The following is a 20,991-nucleotide window of genomic DNA, read 5'->3' as shown; positions in this document are numbered from 1 at the left end:
TTTGGGGGTATTTGGGGGTATTTTGGGGTATTTGGGGATATTTTGCGGTATTTTGGGGTATTTTGGGGTATTTTCGGGTGGTTTCGGGGTATTTTTGGGTGGTTTTGGGGCATTTTGGGGCGGTTTTGGGGCATTTTGGGGCGGTTTCGGGGTATTCCGGGGTCCCTACCCTGTGCAGTTTATAGTAGAGACCACAGGCATAGCACACGGGGTCTGAGGCGGGTTTTGGGGTATTTTCGGGTGATTTTGGGATATTTTGCGGTATTTGGGGATATTTTGGGATAATATTTTGGGGTATTGCAGGGTCCCTACCCTGTGCAGTTTGTAGTAGAGGCCGCAGGCGTTGCACACGGGGTTTGGGGTATTTTGGGGATATTTTGGGTTATTTTTGGGTGGTTTTGGGGTATTTTGGGGCGGTTTTGGGGTATTTTGGGATATTTTGCGGTATTTTGGGGTATTTTGGGATAATATTTTGGGGTATTGCGGGGTCCCTACCCTGTGCAGTTTGTAGTAGAGGCCGCAGGCGTTGCACACGGGGTTTGGGGATATTTTGGGGTATTTTGGGGATATTTTGGGATATTTTGGAGATATTTTGGGTTATTTTTGGGTGGTTTTGGGGTATTTTTGGGTGGTTTTGTGGTATTTTGGGGATATTTTGGGGCGGTTTCGGGGTATTCCGGAGTCCCTACCCTGTGCAGTTTATAGTAGAGACCACAGGCATAGCACACGGGGTCTGAGGCGGTTTTGGGTATTTTCGGGTGGTTTTGGGATATTTTCGGGTGGTTTTGGGATATTTTGCGGTATTTTGGGGTATTTTAGGATAATATTTTGGGGTATTCCGGGGTCCCTACCCTGTGCAGTTTGTAGTAGAGGCCACAGGCGTTGCACACGGGGTTTGGGGTATTTTGGGGATATTTTGGGTTATTTTTGGGTGGTTTTGGGGTATTTTGGGGCGGTTTTGGGGTATTTTGGGATATTTTGCGGTATTTTGGGGTATTTTAGGATAATATTTTGGGGTATTGCGGGGTCCCTACCCTGTGCAGTTTGTAGTAGAGGCCGCAGGCGTCGCACACGGGGTTTGGGGATATTTTGGGGATATTTTGGGATATTTTGGAGATATTTTGGGTTATTTTTGGTGGTTTTGGGGTATTTTGGGTGGTTTTGGGGTATTTTGGGGATATTTTGGGGCGGTTTCGGGGTATTCCGGAAGTCCCTACCCTGTGCAGTTTATAGTAGAGACCACAGGCATAGCACACGGGGTCTGAGGCGGTTTTGGGTATTTTCGGGTGGTTTTGGGATATTTTGCGGTATTTTGGGGGTATTTTAGGATAATATTTTGGGGTATTGCGGGGGTCCCTACCCTGTGCAGTTTGTAGTAGAGGCCGCAGGCGTTGCACACGGGGTTTGGGGTATTTTGGGGATATTTGGGGTATTTTTGGTGGTTTTGGGTATTTTGGGGCGGTTTTGGGGTATTTTGGGATATTTTGCGGTATTTTGGGATATTTTGGGATAATATTTTGGGGTATTCCGGGGTCCCTACCCTGTGCAGTTTGTAGTAGAGGCCGCAGGCGTTGCACACGGGGTTTGGGGTATTTTGGGGATATTTTGGGGTATTTTTGGGTGGTTTTGGGTATTTTGGGGCGGTTTTGGGGTATTTTGGGATATTTTGCGGTATTTTGGGATATTTTGGGATAATATTTTGGGGTATTGCGGGGTCCCTACCCTGTGCAGTTTGTAGTAGAGGCCGCAGGCGTTGCACACGGGGTTTGGGGTATTTTGGGGATATTTTGGGTTATTTTTGGGTGGTTTTGGGGTATTTTGGGGCGGTTTTTGGGGTATTTTGGGATATTTTGCGGTATTTTGGGGTATTTTAGGATAATATTTTGGGGTATTGCGGGGTCCCTACCCTGTGCAGTTTGTAGTAGAGGCCGCAGGCGTTGCACACGGGTTTTGGGGCGGTTTTGGGGTATTTTGGGATATTTTGGGTTATTTTTGGGTGGTTTTGGGGTATTTTGGGGCGGGGTTTGGGGTATTTTGGGATATTTTGCGGTATTTTGGGATATTTTGGGATAATATTTTGGGGTATTGTGGGGTCCCTACCCTGTGCAGTTTGTAGTAGAGGCCGCAGGCGTTTGCACACGGGGTTTGGGGCGGTTTTGGGGTATTTTGGGGATATTTTGGGTTATTTTTGGGTGGTTTTGGGGTATTTTGGGGCGGGTTTTGGGGTATTTTGGGATATTTTGCGGTATTTTGGGATATTTTAGGATAATATTTTGGGGTATTGCGGGGTCCCTACCCTGTGCAGTTTGTAGTAGAGGCCGCAGGCGTTGCACACGGGGTTTGGGGTATTTTGGGGATATTTTGGGTTATTTTTGGGTGGTTTTGGGGTATTTTGGGCGGTTTTGGGGTATTTTGGGATATTTTGCGGTATTTTGGGATATTTTGGGGTATTGCGGGGTCCCTACCCTGTGCAGTTTGTAGTAGAGGCCGCAGGCGTTGCACACGGGGTCCCCGCGGGGGCTGCGGCGCCACAGGGTCGTGGTGCTGGTCTGGCAGTTGCTGCACACGGTGCCGGCGCGTTTGCTCACCAGCTGGGGAACAAGACGGGGAGTTCGGGGTCGCTCGGGGGGATCTGGGGGGGGTTCAGAGGGGATTTGGGGGCGCAGGAAGGGGCTTGAGGGATTTGGGGGAGTCTGGGGGGGGGCTAAAGGGGGATTTGGGGGTGTGTGGTTGGGTTTGGGGGGATTTGGGGGCAGCTGGAGGGAGTTTTGGGGTGTAAGGAGGGTTTAGGGGGATTGGGGGATATTTGGGGGGGGCTTGAAGGGGATTTGGGGTGTAAGGAAGGGTTTGGGGGGGTTGGAGATGGTTGGGGGGACCTGAGGGGGATTTGGGGTGGGAGGAGGGGGTGGGGGAATTTGGGGCCCCAGGGCAGATTCTGGGATCCCAGGGCAGATTTCGGGATCCCCGTGGCACATTTTGGGCTCCTGTGGCGGATTTCGGGCCCCCGGGGCAGGTTTTGGGGTCCCGGGGCAGGTTCGGGGCAGGTTTGGGGTCCCAGGGCAGATTTGGGGTCCCAGGGCAGATTTTGGGGTTTCAGGGCAGATTTGGGTCCCCCGGGGCACATTTCAGGGTCCCGGGGCAGATTTCGGGGTCCCCGTGGTGGATTTTGGGGTCCCGGGGCAGGTTTGGAGCAGGTTTGGGGCAGGTTTCAGGCCCCCGGGGCAGGTTTGGGGCAGGTTTTGGGGGCAGGTTCGGGGCAAGTTTGGGGGTCCCGGGGCAGGTTGGGGGCAGGTTTGGGTCCTGGGGCAGGTTTTGGGGCAGGTTTGGGGCAGGTTTTGGGGCAGGTTTCAGGCCCCTGGGCAGGTTTGGGGCAGGTTTTGGGGTCCCGGGGCAGGTTTTGGGGCAGGTTTTGGGGCAGGTTTGGGGCAGGTTTTGGGCAGGTTTGGGGCAGGTTTTGGGGCAGGTTTCAGGCCCCTGGGGCAGGTTTGGGGCAGGTTTTGGGGTCCCGGGGCAGGTTCGGGGTCCCGGGGCAGGTTTTGGGGTCCCGGGGCAGGTTCGGGGTCCCGGGGCAGGTTCGGGGTCCCGGGGCAGGTTTTTGGGGTCCCGGGGCAGGTTCGGGGTCCCGGGGCAGGTTCGGGGTCCCGGGGCAGGTTTTGGGGTCCCGGGGCAGGTTCGGGGTCCCGGGGCAGGTTCGGGGTCCCGGGGCAGGTTTTGGGGTCCCGGGGCAGGGTCGGGGCAGGTTTGGGGTCCCGGGGCAGGTTTGGGGTCCCGGGGCAGGTTCGGGGCAGGTTTGGGGTCCCGGGCAGGTTCGGGGTCCCGGGGCAGGTTTGGGGCAGGTTTGGGCAGGTTCGGGGTCCCGGGGCAGGTTCGGGGCAGGTTCAGGGCAGGTTTGGGGTCCTGGGGCAGGTTTTGGGGTCCGGGGCAGGTTTTGGGGGTCCCGGGGCAGGTTCGGGGTCCCGGGGCAGGTTTTGGGGTCCCGGGCAGGTTTGGGGTCCCGGGGCAGGTTCGGGGCAGGTTTTGGGAAGGTTTGGGGTCCCGGGGCCTCACCAGGCGTTTCTTGGGGCGGATGAGGGGCCGGTTGTGCCCGTTGAGCCGGTGGTACAGCCCGCAGGCGTTGCACAGGTAGTGCCCGGTGCCGTCCCGGCGCCACAGCGGCGTGGCCGTGGCCCCGCAGTTCACGCACTCCCCGCGCCTCTGCGCGGCAAGGACCGGTACGGACCCGTCAGGACCAGTACGGACCAGTACAGACCGGCTACGGACCCGTCAGGACCAGTACAGACCAGTACGGACCAGTATAGACCAGTATAGAGCAGTATAGACCGGTACGGACCCGTCAGGACCAGTACGGACCAGTACGGACCAGTACAGACCAGTACAGGCCAGTATAGAGCAGTATAGACCGGTACGGACCCGTCAGGACCAGTACAGACCGGTACGGACCCGTCAGGACCAGTACAGACCAGTATAGACCAGTATGGACCCGTCAGGACCAGTACAGACCGGTACGACAGTACAGACCGGTATGAACCCATCAGGACCAGTACGGACCAGTACAGACCAGTATGAAGTAGTAGAAACCAGTATGAACCAAGAAAAACTCGCAGTGACCCCCACAGGGCACGCCTCGATGTCCACCCCCACTGGACATCAGCCAGTATGGACCAGCCTGCACCAGTATAAACCAGTACGGACCAGTACAAACCAGTACAAACCATTATGGACCCAGAGAAACCCCCACAGGGCAGTGCCCGCCCCACTGCACCCCTCAACGTCCACCCCCAGCAGACATCAACCAGTACAAACCAGTCTGCACCAGTATAAACCAGTACAGACCACTATGGAACAACAAGCACCAGTATGAACCAGTATGGACCAGTATGAGCCAGTACAAAACACTGTGGGATATCCTGCACCAGTATAAACCAGTACACACCAGTGTAAGGCGGGACAAGGCACTGGGCGGCCCAGACACACCCCAGGGTGCTCCAGCAGCTCTGCCCAGTATAAACCAGTACAAATCAGTACAGCCCAGTATAAACCAGTACAAACCAGTACAAGCCTACAGCTCCGTCCATGACACAATGTTGATCAGTATGGACCAGTATAAAGCAACACAAATCCATCTGTGCCCCAGTATAAACCAGTCCCGACTCCAGTATAAACCAGTCCCGGCTCCAGTATAAACCAGTCCCGGCTCCAGTATAAACCAGTCCCGACTCCAGTATAAACCAGTCCGGACTCCAGGATAAACCAGTCCTGACTCCAGTATAAACCAGTCCCGGCTCCAGTATAAACCAGTCCCGGCTCCAGTATAAACCAGTCCCGACTCCAGTATAAACCAGTCCGGACTCCAGGATAAACCAGTCCTGACTCCAGTATAAACCAGTCCCGGCTCCAGTATAAACCAGTCCCGGCTCCAGTATAAACCAGTCCCAACTCCAGTATAAACCAGTCCGGACTCCAATATAAACCAGTCCCGGCTCCAGTATAAACCAGTCCCGGCTCCAGTATAAACCAGTCCGGACTCCAGGATAAACCAGTCTGACTCCAGTATAAACCAGTCCCGGCTCCAGTATAAACCAGTCCCGGCTCCAGTATAAACCAGTCCGGACTCCAATATAAACCAGTCCTGGCTCCAGTATAAACCAGTCCGGACTCCAGTATAACCAGTCCCGGCTCCAGTATAAACCAGTCCCGGCTCCAGTATAAATCGGTCCCGACTCCAGTATAAACCAGTCCGGACTCCAGTATAAACCAGTCCCGGCACCAGTATAAACCAGTCCCGGCACCAGTATAAACCAGTCCCGGCTCCAGTATAAACCAGTCCTGACTCCAGTATAAACCAGTCCCGGCTCCAGTATAAACCAGTCCCGACTCCAGTATAAACCAGTCCCGACTCCAGTATAAACCAGTCCCAGCTCCAGTATAAAGCAGTCCAAGCTCCAGTATAAACCAGTCCCGGCTCCAGTATAAACCAGTCCGGACTCCAGTATAAACCAGTCCGGACTCCAGTATAAACCAGTCCTGACTCCAGTATAAACCGGTCCTGACTCCAGTATAAACCAGTCCAAGCCCCACTAAGCTCTCCAGTGCCTCCCAGCATTTACCAGTGCCCCCAGTAAGCTGTGACAGCACCTCCCAGTGCCCCCAGTGCCCTCCCAGTGGCCCCCCCAGTATCTCCCAGTCCCCCCCAGTCCCTGTCCCACTGTCCCAGTGCCCCGTGTTCCAGTGTCCCAGTGTGTCCCCAGAGTGTCCCCAGTGTCCCCAGTCCCCCATTGTCCCCATTGTCCCCAATGACCCCCCAGTGTCCCCAGTGTCTCCAGTGTCCCCAGTGTGCCGATTGTCCCCAGTGGCCCCAGTACCCCCCAGTCCCCTCAGTCCCCCCAGTGTCCCCATTGTCCCCATTGTCCCCAATGTCCCCAGTGTCCCCAGTCCCCCCAGTGTCCCCAGTGTCCCCAGTCCCCCCAGTGTCCCAGTGTCCCCCATGTCCCCAGTGTCCCCAGTGTCCCCAGTGTCCCGTCCCCTCAGTCCCCCCAGTGTCCCCACTGTCCCCATTGTCCCCCAATGTCCCCAGTGTCCCCAGTCCCCCCAGTGTCCCCATTGTCCCCATTGTCCCCAGTCCTCCCAGTGTCCCCAGTCCCCTCAGCCCCCCCAGTGTCCCCATTGTCCCCATTGTCCCCAATGTCCCCAGTGTCCCCAGTCCCCCCAGTCCCCCCAGTGTCCCCAGTCCTCCCAGTGTCCCCAGTGTCCCAGTGTCCCCCGTGTCCGCAGTCCCCCCAGTGTCCCCATTGTCCCCATTGTCCCCAGTCCTCCCAGTGTCCCCAGTCCCCTCAGTCCCCCCAGTGTCCCCATTGTCCCCCGTGTCCCCAGTCCCCCCATTGTCCCCATTGTCCCCAATGTCCCCAGCCCCCCCAGTGTCCCCAGTGTTCCCAGTCTCACCGCAGGGGGGCGGGGCCGGCGGCAGCAGGGGGCCCGGGGGGGCGGGGCTCCGGGGGGGCTGCAGCAGCTCCAGGAACTGGGGGGGCTCCGGGGGGGGCGGGGTCCAGGAGGGGCCCCCCAGGGACCCCCCGTCAGCCCAGGACACCAGCGACAGACGGCCTGGGGACACGGGGACACGCGTCAGGGGACATGGGGACAGATGGCCTGGGGACACGGGGACACAGGGGACACGGGGACATGGGGACAGACAACCTGGGGACACGGGCACATGGGGAACATGGGGACAGACGGCCTGGGGACACGCGTCAGGGGACACGGGGACACGCATCAGGGGACACGGGGACAGCCAGCCTGGGGGCATGGGGACAGCTGTGAGGGGCAGGGGACACTGGGGACACAGGGACAGCAATGACGGGAGGGGACACGGGGGGACATTGGGGACATTGGGGACAAGGGGGACAGCGATGGGGGACACGGGGCGGGCCTTGGGGACAAGGAGGGGCAGGGGGAACACGGGGGACAAGGGGGGATGAGGGGACAACTGTCAGGGGGCACAGGGACACGGGGGGACATGGGGACACTGGGGAAGGGGCACAGGGACATGTTTGGGGACATGGGGGATATTGGGGACAAGGAGGAGGGAGGGGACACGGGGGGACACGGCAGGGGGCTCCTGAGGGGACATGGGGGCTTTGGGGGGACAAAGGGGGGGCTGGGACAGGAGAGGACAGAGGGGACACTGGGGACAGGGGTACCTGATGGTGGAGTAGGGGGACAGGGGGGTGACACAGGTGACAAGGTGACACAGGTGACACAGGTGACGAGGTGACAGGGCCGTACCTGGCGGGGGGAAGGGGCCCAGCAGCCCCCCCGGCTCCAGCCCCTCGGGCGCCCCCAGCCCCAGGAAGGCGCCGGCCTCGTCCGGGAACGGGGGCGGCCCCTCCGGCCCCCCCAGCGCCACAAACTCCATGGGGGGCCCCAAAACCGCCTGCGGGGACACCAGGGTCAGCACCCCAAAACCTTAAACCCGCGGGGGGACCCCAAAACCCTGAAACCCGCGGGGGGACCCCAAAACAGCACCCGAAACCCCTGTGTGACCCCAAAACACCTCAAACCCCTGTGTGACCCCAAACACCCCACACCCTGTGTGACCCCAAAACCCCGTGTGACCCCCAAACACCCCAAACCCCTGTGTGACCCCAAACACCCCACACCCTGTGTGACCCCAAACCCTGTGTGACCCCCAAACACCCCAAACCCTGTGTGACCCCAAACCAGCCCCCCCACACCCTGTGTGACCCCCAAACACCCCAAACCCCTGTGTGACCCCAAACCAGCCCCCCACACCCTGTGTGACCCCAAACCCTGTGTGACCCCCAAACACCCCAAACCCTGTGTGACCCCAAACCAGCCCCCCCACCCTGTGTTACCCCAAAACACCCCAAACCCCTGTGTGACCCCAAACCAGCCCCCCACACCCTGTGTGACCCCAAAACCCTGTGTGACCCCCAAACACCCCAAACCCCTGTGTGACCCCACACCCTGTGTGACCCCAAACCCTGTGTGACCCCAAAACAGCACCCGAAACCCCTGTGTGACCCCAAACACCCCAAACCCTGTGTGACCCCAAAACCCTTAAACCCACGGGGGGACCCCAAAACAGCACCCGAAACCCCTGTGTGACCCCAAACACCCCAAACCCCTGTGTGACCCCAAACCCTGTGTGACCCCAACCCCTGTGTGACCCTAAACCCTGTGTGACCCCAAACCAGCCCCCCACACCCTGTGTGACCCCAAAACACCCCACACCCTGTGTGACCCCAACCCCAGTGTGACCCCAAAACAGCACTGCAACCCCTGTGTGACCCCAACCCCTGTGTAACCCCAAAGCAGCCCCCCACACCGTGTATGACCCCACACCCTGTGTGACCCCAAAACACCCCAAACCCCTGTGTGACCCCAACCCCCGTGTCCCCCCAAACCAGCCCCCGGATCCCCCCCAAACCCTCCAGTTACCAGAACGGGGGGTGGGGGGTCCCCAACCCCTGGGGGTCACAGTGGCCCCCGCCCCCTCCCCAAAATTCCCACCGGGACCCCTGGGGACCCCCAAACCCCAGAGTCCCCAACCCGGGGGACCCCAAACCCTCGTGTGTCCCCCCCAAATCAGCGCCCACCCCCCTCCCCCCCTCCCCGCCCCCCGGGGGGGCAGTTTGGGGGTCCCCACCCCCCCGGACCCCCCCCAGACGCCCCCAAATCCCGGGGGGGTCGCTGACCTGCAGCTGCGCTGTCCCAGGACGGACAGACGGACACGGGGGGGGAGGGGCGGCCCCGCCCTGGGGCTGGGCGGGGGGGGGAGGGGCCCCGGGACCCCACCCCGGCCTGACCCCCCCCCCCCCGGGAGTTTTGGGGGGCGCTGAGTGCGGGGGGGGCTTTGGGGGGGCTCCGAGCCCGGCCAGGCCCGCGGGGGGCTGCGGGGGGGGGGGCTTGGGGGGATTTGGGGGATTTTTGGGGGTTTTTGGGGATTTTTGGGGGTTTTTTAGGGGTTTTGGGGCGCGGGGGGGGGCGGTAACGGCCCCGGGGCTGCCCGGGGCTGATAAGGCCTTATCAGATTGTGGGGCCCGGGCGGTTGGTTTGGGGGGGCCGGGCGGGGCCGGGGACCTTTATCAGCTCCGGCCAGAGAGGGGGGGACCCCCCCGGAGCGCAGGGCCGGGGGGACAGCGCGCCCCGAAAAACTGGGAATGGGACCCCAAAAACTGGGAATGGGACCCCGGAACTGGGAATGGGACCCCGAAACTGGGAATGGGACCCCGAAAATGGGAATGGGACCCTGAAACTGGGAATGGGACCCCGAAACTGGGAATGGGACCCCGAAAATGGGAATGGGACCCTGAAACTGGGAATGGGACCCCGAAAATGGGAATGAGACCCTGAAAATGGGGAATGGGACCCCGAAACTGGGAACGGGACCCCGAAAACTGGGAATGGGACCCTGAAAATGGGGAATGAGACCCCGAAACTGGGAATGGGACCCCGAAAACTGGGAATGGGACCAGGAAAATGGGGAATGGGACCCCGAAACTGGGAATGGGACCCCGAAACTGGGAATGGGACCCAGAAAATGGGGATGGGACCACAAAAACTGGGAATGGGACCCCGAAACTGGGAATGGGACCCCGAAAATTGGGAATGGGACCCCGAAAATGGGAATGGGACCCCGAAAATGGGGATGGGACCCCGAAAATGGGAATGGGACCCCAAAAACTGGGAATGGGACCCTGGAACTGGGAATGGGACCCCGAAAATGGGAATGGGACCCCGAAAATGGGGATGGGACCTCGAAAATGGGAATGGGACCCCGAAAATGGGGAATGGGACCCCAAAAATTGGGAATGGGACCCCGGAAACGGGAATGGGACCCCGAAACTGGGAATGGGACCCGGAAAATGGGGATGGGACCACAAAAACTGGGAATGGGACCCCAAAACTGGGAATGGGACCCCGAAAACGGGAATGGGACCCCGAAAACTGAGAATGGGACTCCGAAAATTGGGAATGGGACCCCAAAAACTGGGAATGGGACCCTGAAAACAGGGACCAGCACCCCGACAACAGGGACTGACCCCCCAAACTGGAGGCTGGCGCCCCAAATCCGGGACTGTGACCCCAAATTCAGGGATTCTGGCCCAAACTCGGACCTTTCAGCCTCAAATTTGAGGTTTCCAGCTGGAATTTGCCTTTTTCCGTCGGAATTTGTTTGGGGCACCAAAGCTGGGGCGTTGAACCGCAAACTGGGCGTCGTAAGGCCCCAAAACGCTCCGAGCGCGACGGGGAAAAGGCATCGGGAGTCCCAAAATGTGAGATTTCGAGGGGAAAAAAAAGGATTTTCCGCCTAAAATTTACGTTTCTGCCCAAAAGTCGGGGTTTCGGCACGGAATTTGAGAGTCCCAAGTAAAAATTTGGGGATTTTTGGCCTCAAGTTCACCTTTTCCAGCAGCACAGTGGGGATTTTGAGCCCCCAAATGGAGATTTTTAGGTCTCAATACACCCAAAAAGAGCATTTCTGAGGGGAAAACAGAGCTGGGCGCCTCCCAGTTTCAGATTCAGGGGGAAATTCGATGTTTTCAACCCAAAATTTGAGATCTTCGCCCCAAAGTTCAGGATTTCCAGCCGAAAATTTGGGGTTTGAGGGTGGAGTTCAGCATTTTCAGCCGAAGTTGGGGATTTCCAGCCCGAAATTCACCTTTTTATTGGGGCCTTTCAGACCCCAAACTAGGAATTTTCCCTTTCAGATCAGGGCTTGCGATTTTTTTTTTTGGTCCAAAATTCTCATTTTTGGCCCCTAAGTCTGGGGGGGCTTTTTTAATTCCAAATTTGGCATTTTCGGCCTCAAAACTGGAGGTTTTCAATGCAGAGTTGGAATTTTCAACCCGGAATTCCGATCACCAACCCCAAAAACGGGATTTCTTCAGCTCAAACTCCCCAATTTCAACCCCAAATTTGGGTGTTTTCACCCCAAAGTTCGGAGCTTTAACCCAGAACTGGGAGGTTTAAGCTCAGTTTGGGGTTGTCAAGGCAAAGCTGAAAATTTTCACTCTAAAACCGGAGATTTGCAGCCCAAAGTTGGGGATTTTCTACCAAAACTCGGGAATTTTCACCCAAAACCAAAGATTTTCAGCCCCACGTCTCCCAGCCCCAAAATGAGCTTCTTTAACCCCAATCCGCTGCCCTCACCTGAGATTTGGGCTCCAATCCTGCAGTTTTGGGTCCAATCCAGGGATTTTTCATCTCTTACTGCATTCCCGGCCCCAAATCCGACGTTTTCTGCCCCAAATCCGACGTTTTCGGCCCCAAATCCGACGTTTTCTGCCCTAAATCAGTTTTTGGCCCCAAATCCGACGTATTCGGCCCCAAATCTGACGTATTCGGCCCCAAATCCGACATTTTCGGCCCCAAATCCGACGTTTTCTGCCCCAAATCCGACGTTTTCGGCCCCAAATCCGACGTTTTCGGCCCCAAATCCGACGTTTTAGGCCCCAAATCCGACATTTTCGGCCCCAAATCCGACGTTTTCCGCCCCAAATCCGTTTTCGGCCCCAAACGTGGCTGTTTTGGGTTGAATTCTCCCCATTTTCTGCTCCTGGGGCCGGTTTGGGGCTTGGGGGGGGCTGGGAGGGGCCCAGGGCTCTGGGGTCCCCCCAAATCCGGGGGTCTGGGGTGTCCCCCCAAATCCGGGGGGTCCCAGAGCAGCCCTGGGGGGGGTCAATGTGGTCCCCACGGTGGGGAGGGGTCTCAGACCCCCCGGGGGGTCATGGGGGGTCCCCCAAAATGGAGTGGGGGGGCAATGGGGGGCTCAGCGGGGGTCCCCCACGGTGGGGAGGGGTCCCGGGGGTTCAGTGGGGTCCCCCATTGTGGGGAGGGGTCTCAGGGGGGTCCCCATTGTGGGGAGGGGTCTCAGGGGGGTCCCCCATTGTGGGGAGGGGTCCCGGGGTTTCAGTGGGGTCCCCATTGTGGGGAGGGGTCTCAGGGGGGGTCCCCCATTGTGGGGAGGGGTCTCAGGGGGGTCCCCATTGTGGGGAGGGGTCTCAGGGCTCAGGGGGGTCCCCATTGTGGGGAGGGGTCTCAGGGGGGTCCCCATTGTGGGGAGGGGTCTCAGGGCTCAGCGGGGTCCCCATTGTGGGGAGGGGTCTCAGGGGGGTCCCCATTGTGGGGAGGGGTCTCGGGGCTCAGCGGGGTCCCCATTGTGGGGAGGGGTCTCAGCGGGGTCCCCATTGTGGGGAGGGGTCTCAGCGGGGTCCCCATTGTGGGGGAGGGGTCCCAGCGCGGCGCGGGGGGGCAGCCGCAGCGCCGTGTCCAGGCTGAAGCCGGGCGGCTGCCGGGGCCCCCCCGGGGCCGGGGGCGGGCTCAGCTCCTGGGGGCCGAAGAAGAAGGGGTGCAGCAGGGCCTGCGGGGAGGGGGGGTCAGCGGGACCACCACCCCAAAAATGAGCCCCCCCTCCCCCACTGAGGGGCCGTCAATCCCTGAGACGCCCCCCAAAGACACCTGGGACCCCCCAAAACACACCTGGGACCCCCAAAACACACCTGGGACCCCCAGACACACCTGGGACCCCCAAATCCCACCCGGGACCCCCCAAATCCCACCTGGGACCCCCAAATCCCACCTGGGACCCCTCAAATCCCACCCGGGACCCCCAAATCACATCTGGGACCCCCCAAATCCCACCCGGGACCCCCCAAATCCCACCTGGGACCCCCAAAACACACCTGGGACCCCCAAATCCCACCTGGGACCCCTCAAATCCCACCTGGGACCCCCAAATCACACCTGGGACCCCCCAAATCCCACCCAGGACCCCCAAATCACATCTGGGACCCCCCAAATCACACCCGGGACCCCCAAATCACATCTGGGACCCCCCAAATCACACCCGGGACCCCCAAATCCCACCCGGGACCCCCCAAATCCCACCTGGGACCCCCAAATCCCACCTGGGACCCCTCAAATCCCACCCGGGACCCCCAAATCACATCTGGGACCCCCAAATCCCACCTGGGACCCCCCAAATCCCACCCGGGACCCCCCAAATCCCACCTGGGACCCCCAAATCCCACCTGGGACCCTCAAATCCCACCTGGGACCCCCAAATCACACCTGGGACCCCCCAAATCACGGCTGGGACCCCCCAAACACACCTGGGACCCCCAAAACACACCTGGGACCCCCAAATCCCACCTGGGACCCCCCAAATCACAGCTGGGACCCCCCAAATCCCACCCGGGACCGCCGCGCCCTCACCTGGTGCGCCCGTGGCCGCAGGCGGGCCCGGTACCGCAGCAGTCTCCGCAGCAGGTCCAGCGCGGCCGCGTCGGCGCCCGGCACCAGCAGCTCCAGCGGCGGCGCCGCCTGCGGCCGGAACCGCAGCTTGGGGAAATCCGGCAGCTGCTGCAGCTCCTGCGCCGGTACAAACCAGTATGAACCAGTATGGACTGGTATAGACCAGTATGAACCAGTATGGACCGGTATGGACCAGTATGGACCAGTATAAACCAGTATAAACCAGTATAAACCAGTACGAACCAGCATAAACCAACACACAGCAGCAGCTATGCCAGCAGCTGCGCCAGACGTGCTGGTGTGAACCAGCATACACCGGTATAAACCAATATAAACCAGTATAAATCACTATGGACCAGTATGCACCAGTACAAACCAGTACACACCAGTATACGCTAGTATACAGCAGTATGAACCAACACAAACCAGTATACACCAGTGTAGACCAGTACACACCAGTATATACCGGCAGCCGCGACAGCTCCTGCACTGGGACACACCAGTATAATCCAGTATAAACCAGTATAAACCAGTACAAACCCATACAAGCCACTATGGGCACCCCGGCAGCTCCCAGAACATCCCAGTGAGTTCCTACAGTACCCCAGTACAGCCCAGTACATCCCAGTAACCCCCAGTAAATCCCAGTATCCCCCAGTACATCCCAGTAACCCCCAGTAACTCCCCAGAAACATCTCAGTAACACCCAGCACATTCTGATCGCTGCCCAGCAGCTCCCAGTAAGCCCCCAGTTCCTCCCAGTCCCCCACAGTCCCTCCCAGTCCCCCCAGCCCCAGTCCCCCCAGTCCCAGTCCCCCCCAGTCCCCCCAGTCCATCCCAGTCCCCCCCAGTCCATCCCACTTCCCCCAGTCCCCCCAGTCCCCCCCAGTCCCCCCAGTCCATCCCAGTCCCCCCAGTCCCCCCCAGTCCCCCCAGTCCCCTCCAGTCCCTCCCAGTCCATCCCAGTCCCCTCCAGTGCCCCCCAGTCCCCCCCAGTCCATCCCAGTCCCCCCAGTCCCCCCCAGTCCCCCCCAGTCCCCCCAGTCCCCCCAGTCCATCCCAGTCCCCCCCAGTCCCCCCCAGTCCATCCCAGTCCATCCCAGTCCCCTCCAGTCCCCCCCAGTCCATCCCAGTCCCCCCAGTCCCCCCCAGTCCCCCCCAGTCCATCCCAGTCCCCCCAGTCCCCCCCAGTCCCCCCCAGTTCCCCCAGTCCCCCCCAGTCCCCCCCAGTCCCCCCAGTCCATCCCAGTCCCCCCCAGTCCCCCCAGTCCCCTCCAGTCCCTCCCAGTCCATCCCAGTCCCCTCCAGTGCCCCCCAGTCCCCCCCAGTCCATCCCAGTCCCCCCAGTCCCCCCCAGTCCCCCCCAGTCCCCCCAGTCCCCCCAGTCCATCCCAGTCCCCCCCAGTCCCCCCCAGTCCATCCCAGTCCATCCCAGTCCCCTCCAGTCCCCCCCAGTCCATCCCAGTCCCCCCAGTCCCCCCCAGTCCCCCCCAGTCCATCCCAGTCCCCCCAGTCCCCCCCAGTCCCCCCAGTCCCCCCCAGTCCCCCCAGTCCCCTCCAGTCCCCCCAGTCCCCCCCGGCTCACAGGCCAGTCCCGCGGGCCCGGTGTCCCCAGCGCCCGCAGCACGCAGCAGAGCTGCTCGATGTCGTTCTCGCCCGGGAACAGCGGCGACAGCGTCAGCAGCTCCCCGAAAATACAGCCCACGGCCCTGGGGGGGGACAGCGTCACGGGGGACCCCAAAAACAGGGGACACCCCAAAATCCCCCTGGGGACACCCCAAAATCCCGGGGGGACACCCCAAAATCCCAGGGGGAAACCCCAAAATCCCGGGGGGGACACCCCAAAATCGCCCTGGGGACACTCCGAAATCCCAGGGGGACACCCCAAAATCCGCCTGGGGACACTCCGAAATCCCAGGGGGACACCCCAAAATCCCAGAGGACACCCCAAAATCCCCATGGGGGCACCCCAAAATCCCGAGGGACACCCCAAAATCCCAGAGGGGACACCCCAAAATCCCGGGGGGACACCCCAAAATCCCAGGGGGACACCCCAAAATCCCGGGGAGAAACCACAAAATCCCGGGGGGACACCCCAAAATCCCAGGGGACACCCCAAAATCCCAGGGGACACCCCAAAATCCCGGGAGGGACACCCCAACCCCCCCAAGGGCACTGACCACAGATCCACGCCCTCGTCGTAGTGCCGGGCGCCGTAGAGCAGCTCGGGGGCTCGGTACCACCTGGGACACGGGGTGGGGGACTCAGGGGGGTCCCTGGTTTTTGGGGGGACACCCCGACACCCCGGGGAGGGAGGGGGGACACCCCAAAACCCCCTCCTACCTGGTGGCCACCTGGTGGCTGTAGGGGCGCCCCGGGGGCGGCCCCAGCACGCGGGCCAGCCCAAAATCCGCCAGCTTGAGGCGCCCGGCGCTGTCCAGCAGCAGGTTGGCCGGTTTGAGGTCCTGCACCCCAAAAACCGGGTCACGGGGGGGGGGGGGGGGGGCCCAAAAATCGGGGTACCCCCCCACTCCCACCCCAGACCGGGAACAGCGCCCCGCTGCACCCACGGCCTGGTTTTGGGGTGCCCCTGACGCCCGCAGCCCCCCGCAGACACCGTGGGGTCCCCGTGGGGTCTTGGTGGCCACGCTGGTCTTTGGGGTGACGCTGGTTTTGGGGTGACGCTGGTTTTGGGGTCCCCCCACTGCCGGGGTGTCCCCCGGCCAGCTCTGGGGTGCTCCCAGGGCACCTCGCCCCAACTCCCCCCAGGCCAGTTTCAGGGTTCTGCTCCCACTTTTGGGGTCCCTCTTTATTTTGGGGGCCCTCACCCCGTGCAGCAGGCGGCAGCCGTGCCCCCCACCGTGGTTCTGGGCTGGTTTGGGGTGGTTTGGGCTGATTTTGGGATGTTTTCGGATGTTTTGGGGTGTTTCAGGGTGCTCTCGGGGTGTTTTGGGTTGTTTTTGGGGCCCTCACCCGGTGAAGCAGGCAGTGGCCATGCCGCCCCATTCCTGATGGTTTTGGGGTGTTTCAAAGGGTGTTTTTTGGATGTTTTGGGGTGTTCTGGGGTGTTTTTGGGCTGTTTTGGGGTGACTTTGGGCTGATTTTGGGATTTTTTGGATGTTTTGCGGTGTTTTCGGGGTGTTTTGGGGTATTTTGGGCTGTTTTTGGGGCCCTCACCCGGTGCAGCAGGCGGTGGCCATGCCCCCCCATTCCCGATGGTTTTTGGGTGTTTCGGGGTGTTTTTGGGATGTTTTAGGGTGTTTCAGGCTGTTTTGGGGGTGGTTTTGGGTGTTTTGGGTGTATTCGGGGTGTTTCGGCGCCCTCACCCGGTGCAGCAGGCGGTGGCCGTGCCTCCCCATTCCTGATGGTTTTGGGCTGATTTTGGGGTGGTTTGGGGATGTTTTAGGGAGTTTTGGGCTGTTTTAGGGGTGTTTTGGGCTGTTTCAGGCTGTTTTTGGGGTGGTTTTGAGCTGTTTTTGGGGTGTTTTCGGGGTGTTTTTGGGCTGTTTTAGGGTGTTTTGGGCTGTTCTAGGGGTTGTTTTGGGCTGCTTTCGGGTGTTTTTGGTGTATTCGGGGTGTTTTTGGGGTGTTTCGGGGCCCTCACCCGGTGCAGCAGGCGGTGGCCATGCCCCCCCATTCCCGATGGTTTTTGGGTGTTTTGGGGTGTTTTGGGGATGTTTTGGGTGTTTCAGGCTGTTTTGGGGGTGGGTTTGGGTGTTTTGGGCTGGTTTTGGGTGTTTTGGCTGTATTCGGGGTGTTTCGGGGCCCTCACCCGGTGCAGCAGGCGGTGGCCGTGCCCCCCCATTCCCGATGGTTTTTGGGTGTTTTGGGACTGTTTCGGGCTGTTTTCGGGGTGGTTTTGGGGTGTTTTTGGTGTATTCGGGGTGTTTCAGGGAGTTTCAGGGCCCCTCACCCGGTGCAGCAGGCGGTGGCCGTGCATGTGGCCCAGCCCCCGCAGGGTCATGGCCAGCAGGGCCCGCACGCGGGGCGGGGGCAGCGGGGCGGGGGCCCGCCCGCAGGAGCCCCCCCAGGTCCCCCCGCCAGCAGCTCCAGCGCCAGAACCACCGCGGGGCCCTGAGCAAAGGCGGCCCGGAGCCGGATCACCTGCGGGGACAGCACCGGGACATCAGGGACACCCGGGGGGACATCAGGGACACCCAGGGGGACATTGGGGACACAGGGACACCTGGGGGGGGACAATGACACCTGGGGGGGACATCGGGGACACAGGGACACCCGGGGGGACACTGGGGACACCCAGGGGGACATTGGGGACACAGGGACACCTGGAGGGACATTGGGGACACAGGGACACCTGGGGGAGACGCTGGGGACACTGACACCCGGGGTAACACCAGGACTTGAGGCAGCTCATGTGCAGGGAGGGGACACTGAGGGCTCACAGGGACATTGACACCGAGGGGACACGGGGACACTGACACCGAGGGGACGCGGGGACAGTGACACCGAGGGGACCTGGGGACATTGACACCGAGGGGACCTGGGGACAATGACACCGAGAGGACACGGGGACATTGACACTGAGGGCTCACAGGGACATTGACACTGAGGGGACACGGGGACACTGACACCGAGGGAACGCGAGGACACTGACACCGAGGGGACACGGGGACACTGACACCGAGGGGACGCGAGGACACTGACACCGAGGGACACGGGGACATTGACACTGAGGGGTCAAGGGGACACTGACACCGAGGGGACACGGGGACATTGACACCAAGGGGACGCGGCGACACCGACACCGAGGGGACGCGGGGACGCGGGGACGCGGGGACACTGACACCGAGGGGACGGGGGGACACTGACACCGAGGGGACGCGAGGACACTGACACCGAGGGGACGCGGGGACACTGACACCGAGGGGACGCGGGGACACTGACACCGAGGGGACGCGAGGACACTGACACCGAGGGGATGCGGGGACACTGACACCGGGGGGGACACGGGGACACTGACACCGAGGGGATGCGGGGACACTGACACCGGGGGGACGCGGGGGCTCGGGGGGACCCCGGCACTGGGGGGGGACCGGGGGGGGCCGGGGCGCCCCGGGCAGGGGGGGAGGGGCAGCGCGGGGCCCGGGGGGCCGCGGGGGCTCACGTGGGGGTGCGCCTCCATCTCCCGCAGGGCCTTGATCTCCCGCAGGCTCTGGGGGGGGACGCCGTCCTCGGGCCGCCGCAGGGCCACCTTCTTGAGGGCCACCAGCTCCCCGGTCTGCGTGACACGGCGCGCTCGGGCCGGGGACTGACCCACAGCCAGGGACCGACCCACGGCCTGATCCCTGACCCACAGCCCGATCCCCGCCCCACAGCCCGGGGACCGACCCACGGCCCAGGGACCGACCCACGGCCTGATCCCCGACCCACAGCCAGGGGACCGACCCATGGCCTGATCGCTGACCCACAGCCAGGGGACCGACCCACGGCCCAATCCCCGACCCACAGCCAGGGGACCGACCCACGGCCCGGGGACTGACCCACAGCCAGGGGACCGACCCACGGCCTGATGGCTGACCCACAGCCAGGGACTGACCCACGGCCAGGGGACCGACCCACGGCCCGATCCCTGACCCACAGCCCGATCCCCGCCCCACAGCCCGGGGACCGACCCACGGCCCGGGACCGACCCACAGCCAGGGGACCGACCCGCGGCCCAATCCCCGACCCACAGCCAGGGGACCGACCCACGGCCCGGGGACCGACCCACAGCCCGGGGACCGACCCACAGCCCGATCCCCGCCCCACAGCCCGGGGACTGACCCACGGCCCGGGGACCAACCCACGGCCTGGGGACTGACCCACAGCCAGGGGACCGACCCGCGGCCCAATCCCCGACCCACAGCCCGGGGACCGACCCACGGCCCGGGGACCGACCCACAGCCCGAACCCCTGGCCCCACAGCCCGATCCCCGCCCCACAGCCCGATCCCCGCCCCACAGCCCGATCCCCAACCCACAGCCCGATCCCCGGCCCCACAGCCCGATCCCCCGCCCCACAGCCCGATCCCCGCCCCACAGCCCGATCCCCGGCCCCACAGCCCGATCCCCGCCCCACAGCCCGATCCCCGGCCCCACAGCCCGATCCCCGACCCACAGCCCGATCCCCGGCCCCACAAGCCCGATCCCCCGCCCCACAGCCCGCTCCCCCGCCCCACAGCCCGATCCCCGCCCCACAGCCCGATCCCCGGCCCCACAGCCCGATCCCCCGCCCCACAGCCCGATCCCCGCCCCACAGCCCGATCCCCGGCCCCACAGCCCGATCCCCGGCCCCACAGCCCGATCCCCGACCCACAGCCCGCTCCCCGGCCCCACAGCCCGATCCCCGGCCCCACAGCCCGATCCCCCGCCCCACAGCCCGATCCCCGCCCCACAGCCCGATCCCCGGCCCCACAGCCCGATCCCCCGCCCCACAGCCCGATCCCCGCCCCACAGCCCGATCCCCGGCCCCACAGCCCGATCCCCCGCCCCACAGCCCGATCCCCGGCCCACAGCCCGATCCTCGGCCCCACAGCCCGATCCCCGGCCCCACAGCCCGATCCCCGCCCCACAGCCCGATCCCCGGCCCCCACAGCCCGATCCTCGGCCCCACAGCCCGATCCCCCGCCCCCACAGCCCGATCCCCGGCCCCACAGCCCGATCCTCGGCCCCACAGCCCGATCCCCGCCCCACAGCCCGATCCCCGCCCCACAGCCCGATCCCCCGCCCCACAGCCCGCTCCCCGGCCCCACCTCCCGGTGCTTGGCCTTGAACACGACGCCGTGCGCGCCCTCCCCGATGCGGCCCAGCACGATGTACTGCTCCATACTGGTGCCATCGGGCCGGCGCGGGGCATTGTGGGCCGGGGTCGGGCCTCCACCGGCCCACAATGCCCCGCGCGACGCCCGCGGCACCTGGTTGCCATGGCGACAGGCCCCTCCGACCACCGGCCCTCGCAGCAGCCAATGGCGACGCGCGCTGCGCATTAGGCCCCGCCCCTGGCAACACCCTCAATGGAAACAGGCCCCGCCCCTAGCAACCACTCGCCGCTTCCTAACAACAAACCCCGCCCCTAACAATCCGTTCGGATCCCCGGCAACCAGACCCCTCCCATAGCAACGCAGCCCAGCCCCAGCAGATCGGTCCCGGTACCCGGGAACGAGCCCCCGCCCTTAGCAATAGAGCCCCGCCCCTTAGCAACCGGCCCCGACCCCCGGCA

At 62.4% G+C, this 20,991-nt stretch overlaps 2 protein-coding genes across 2 annotated transcripts; both read right to left on the bottom strand.

The window, feature by feature from the left end:
* Positions 1–1,448: 1,448 nt before the first annotated feature.
* GATA1 (GATA binding protein 1) lies at positions 1,449–12,161 on the bottom strand. Its single transcript, XM_066207251.1, is given in 7 exon segments — positions 1,449–2,591; positions 4,048–4,185; positions 4,187–4,194; positions 6,940–7,098; positions 7,780–7,959; positions 10,840–10,843; positions 11,671–12,161. Coding segments are annotated over 7 exon segments (1,029 nt in total). The 5' UTR covers positions 11,986–12,161; the 3' UTR covers positions 1,449–2,366.
* Positions 12,162–12,315: 154 nt separating this feature from the next.
* CDK20 (cyclin dependent kinase 20) lies at positions 12,316–20,621 on the bottom strand. The gene is given in 10 exon segments (XM_066207230.1): positions 12,316–12,880; positions 13,735–13,890; positions 15,359–15,482; positions 15,954–16,016; positions 16,117–16,238; positions 17,687–17,782; positions 17,784–17,810; positions 17,812–17,877; positions 18,899–19,012; positions 20,525–20,621. Coding segments are annotated over 10 exon segments (1,098 nt in total). The 5' UTR covers positions 20,600–20,621; the 3' UTR covers positions 12,316–12,625.
* Between the last annotated feature and the right edge of the window lie 370 nt (positions 20,622–20,991).

This window comes from Chamaea fasciata, unplaced genomic scaffold (assembly GCF_029207755.1).
Source record: "Chamaea fasciata isolate MVZ Bird 193981 ecotype frontalis unplaced genomic scaffold, bChaFas1.0.hap1 SCAF_40, whole genome shotgun sequence".
Taxonomy (NCBI): domain Eukaryota; kingdom Metazoa; phylum Chordata; class Aves; order Passeriformes; family Sylviidae; genus Chamaea; species Chamaea fasciata.
This window is presented reverse-complemented; position numbering and strand designations above follow the sequence as displayed.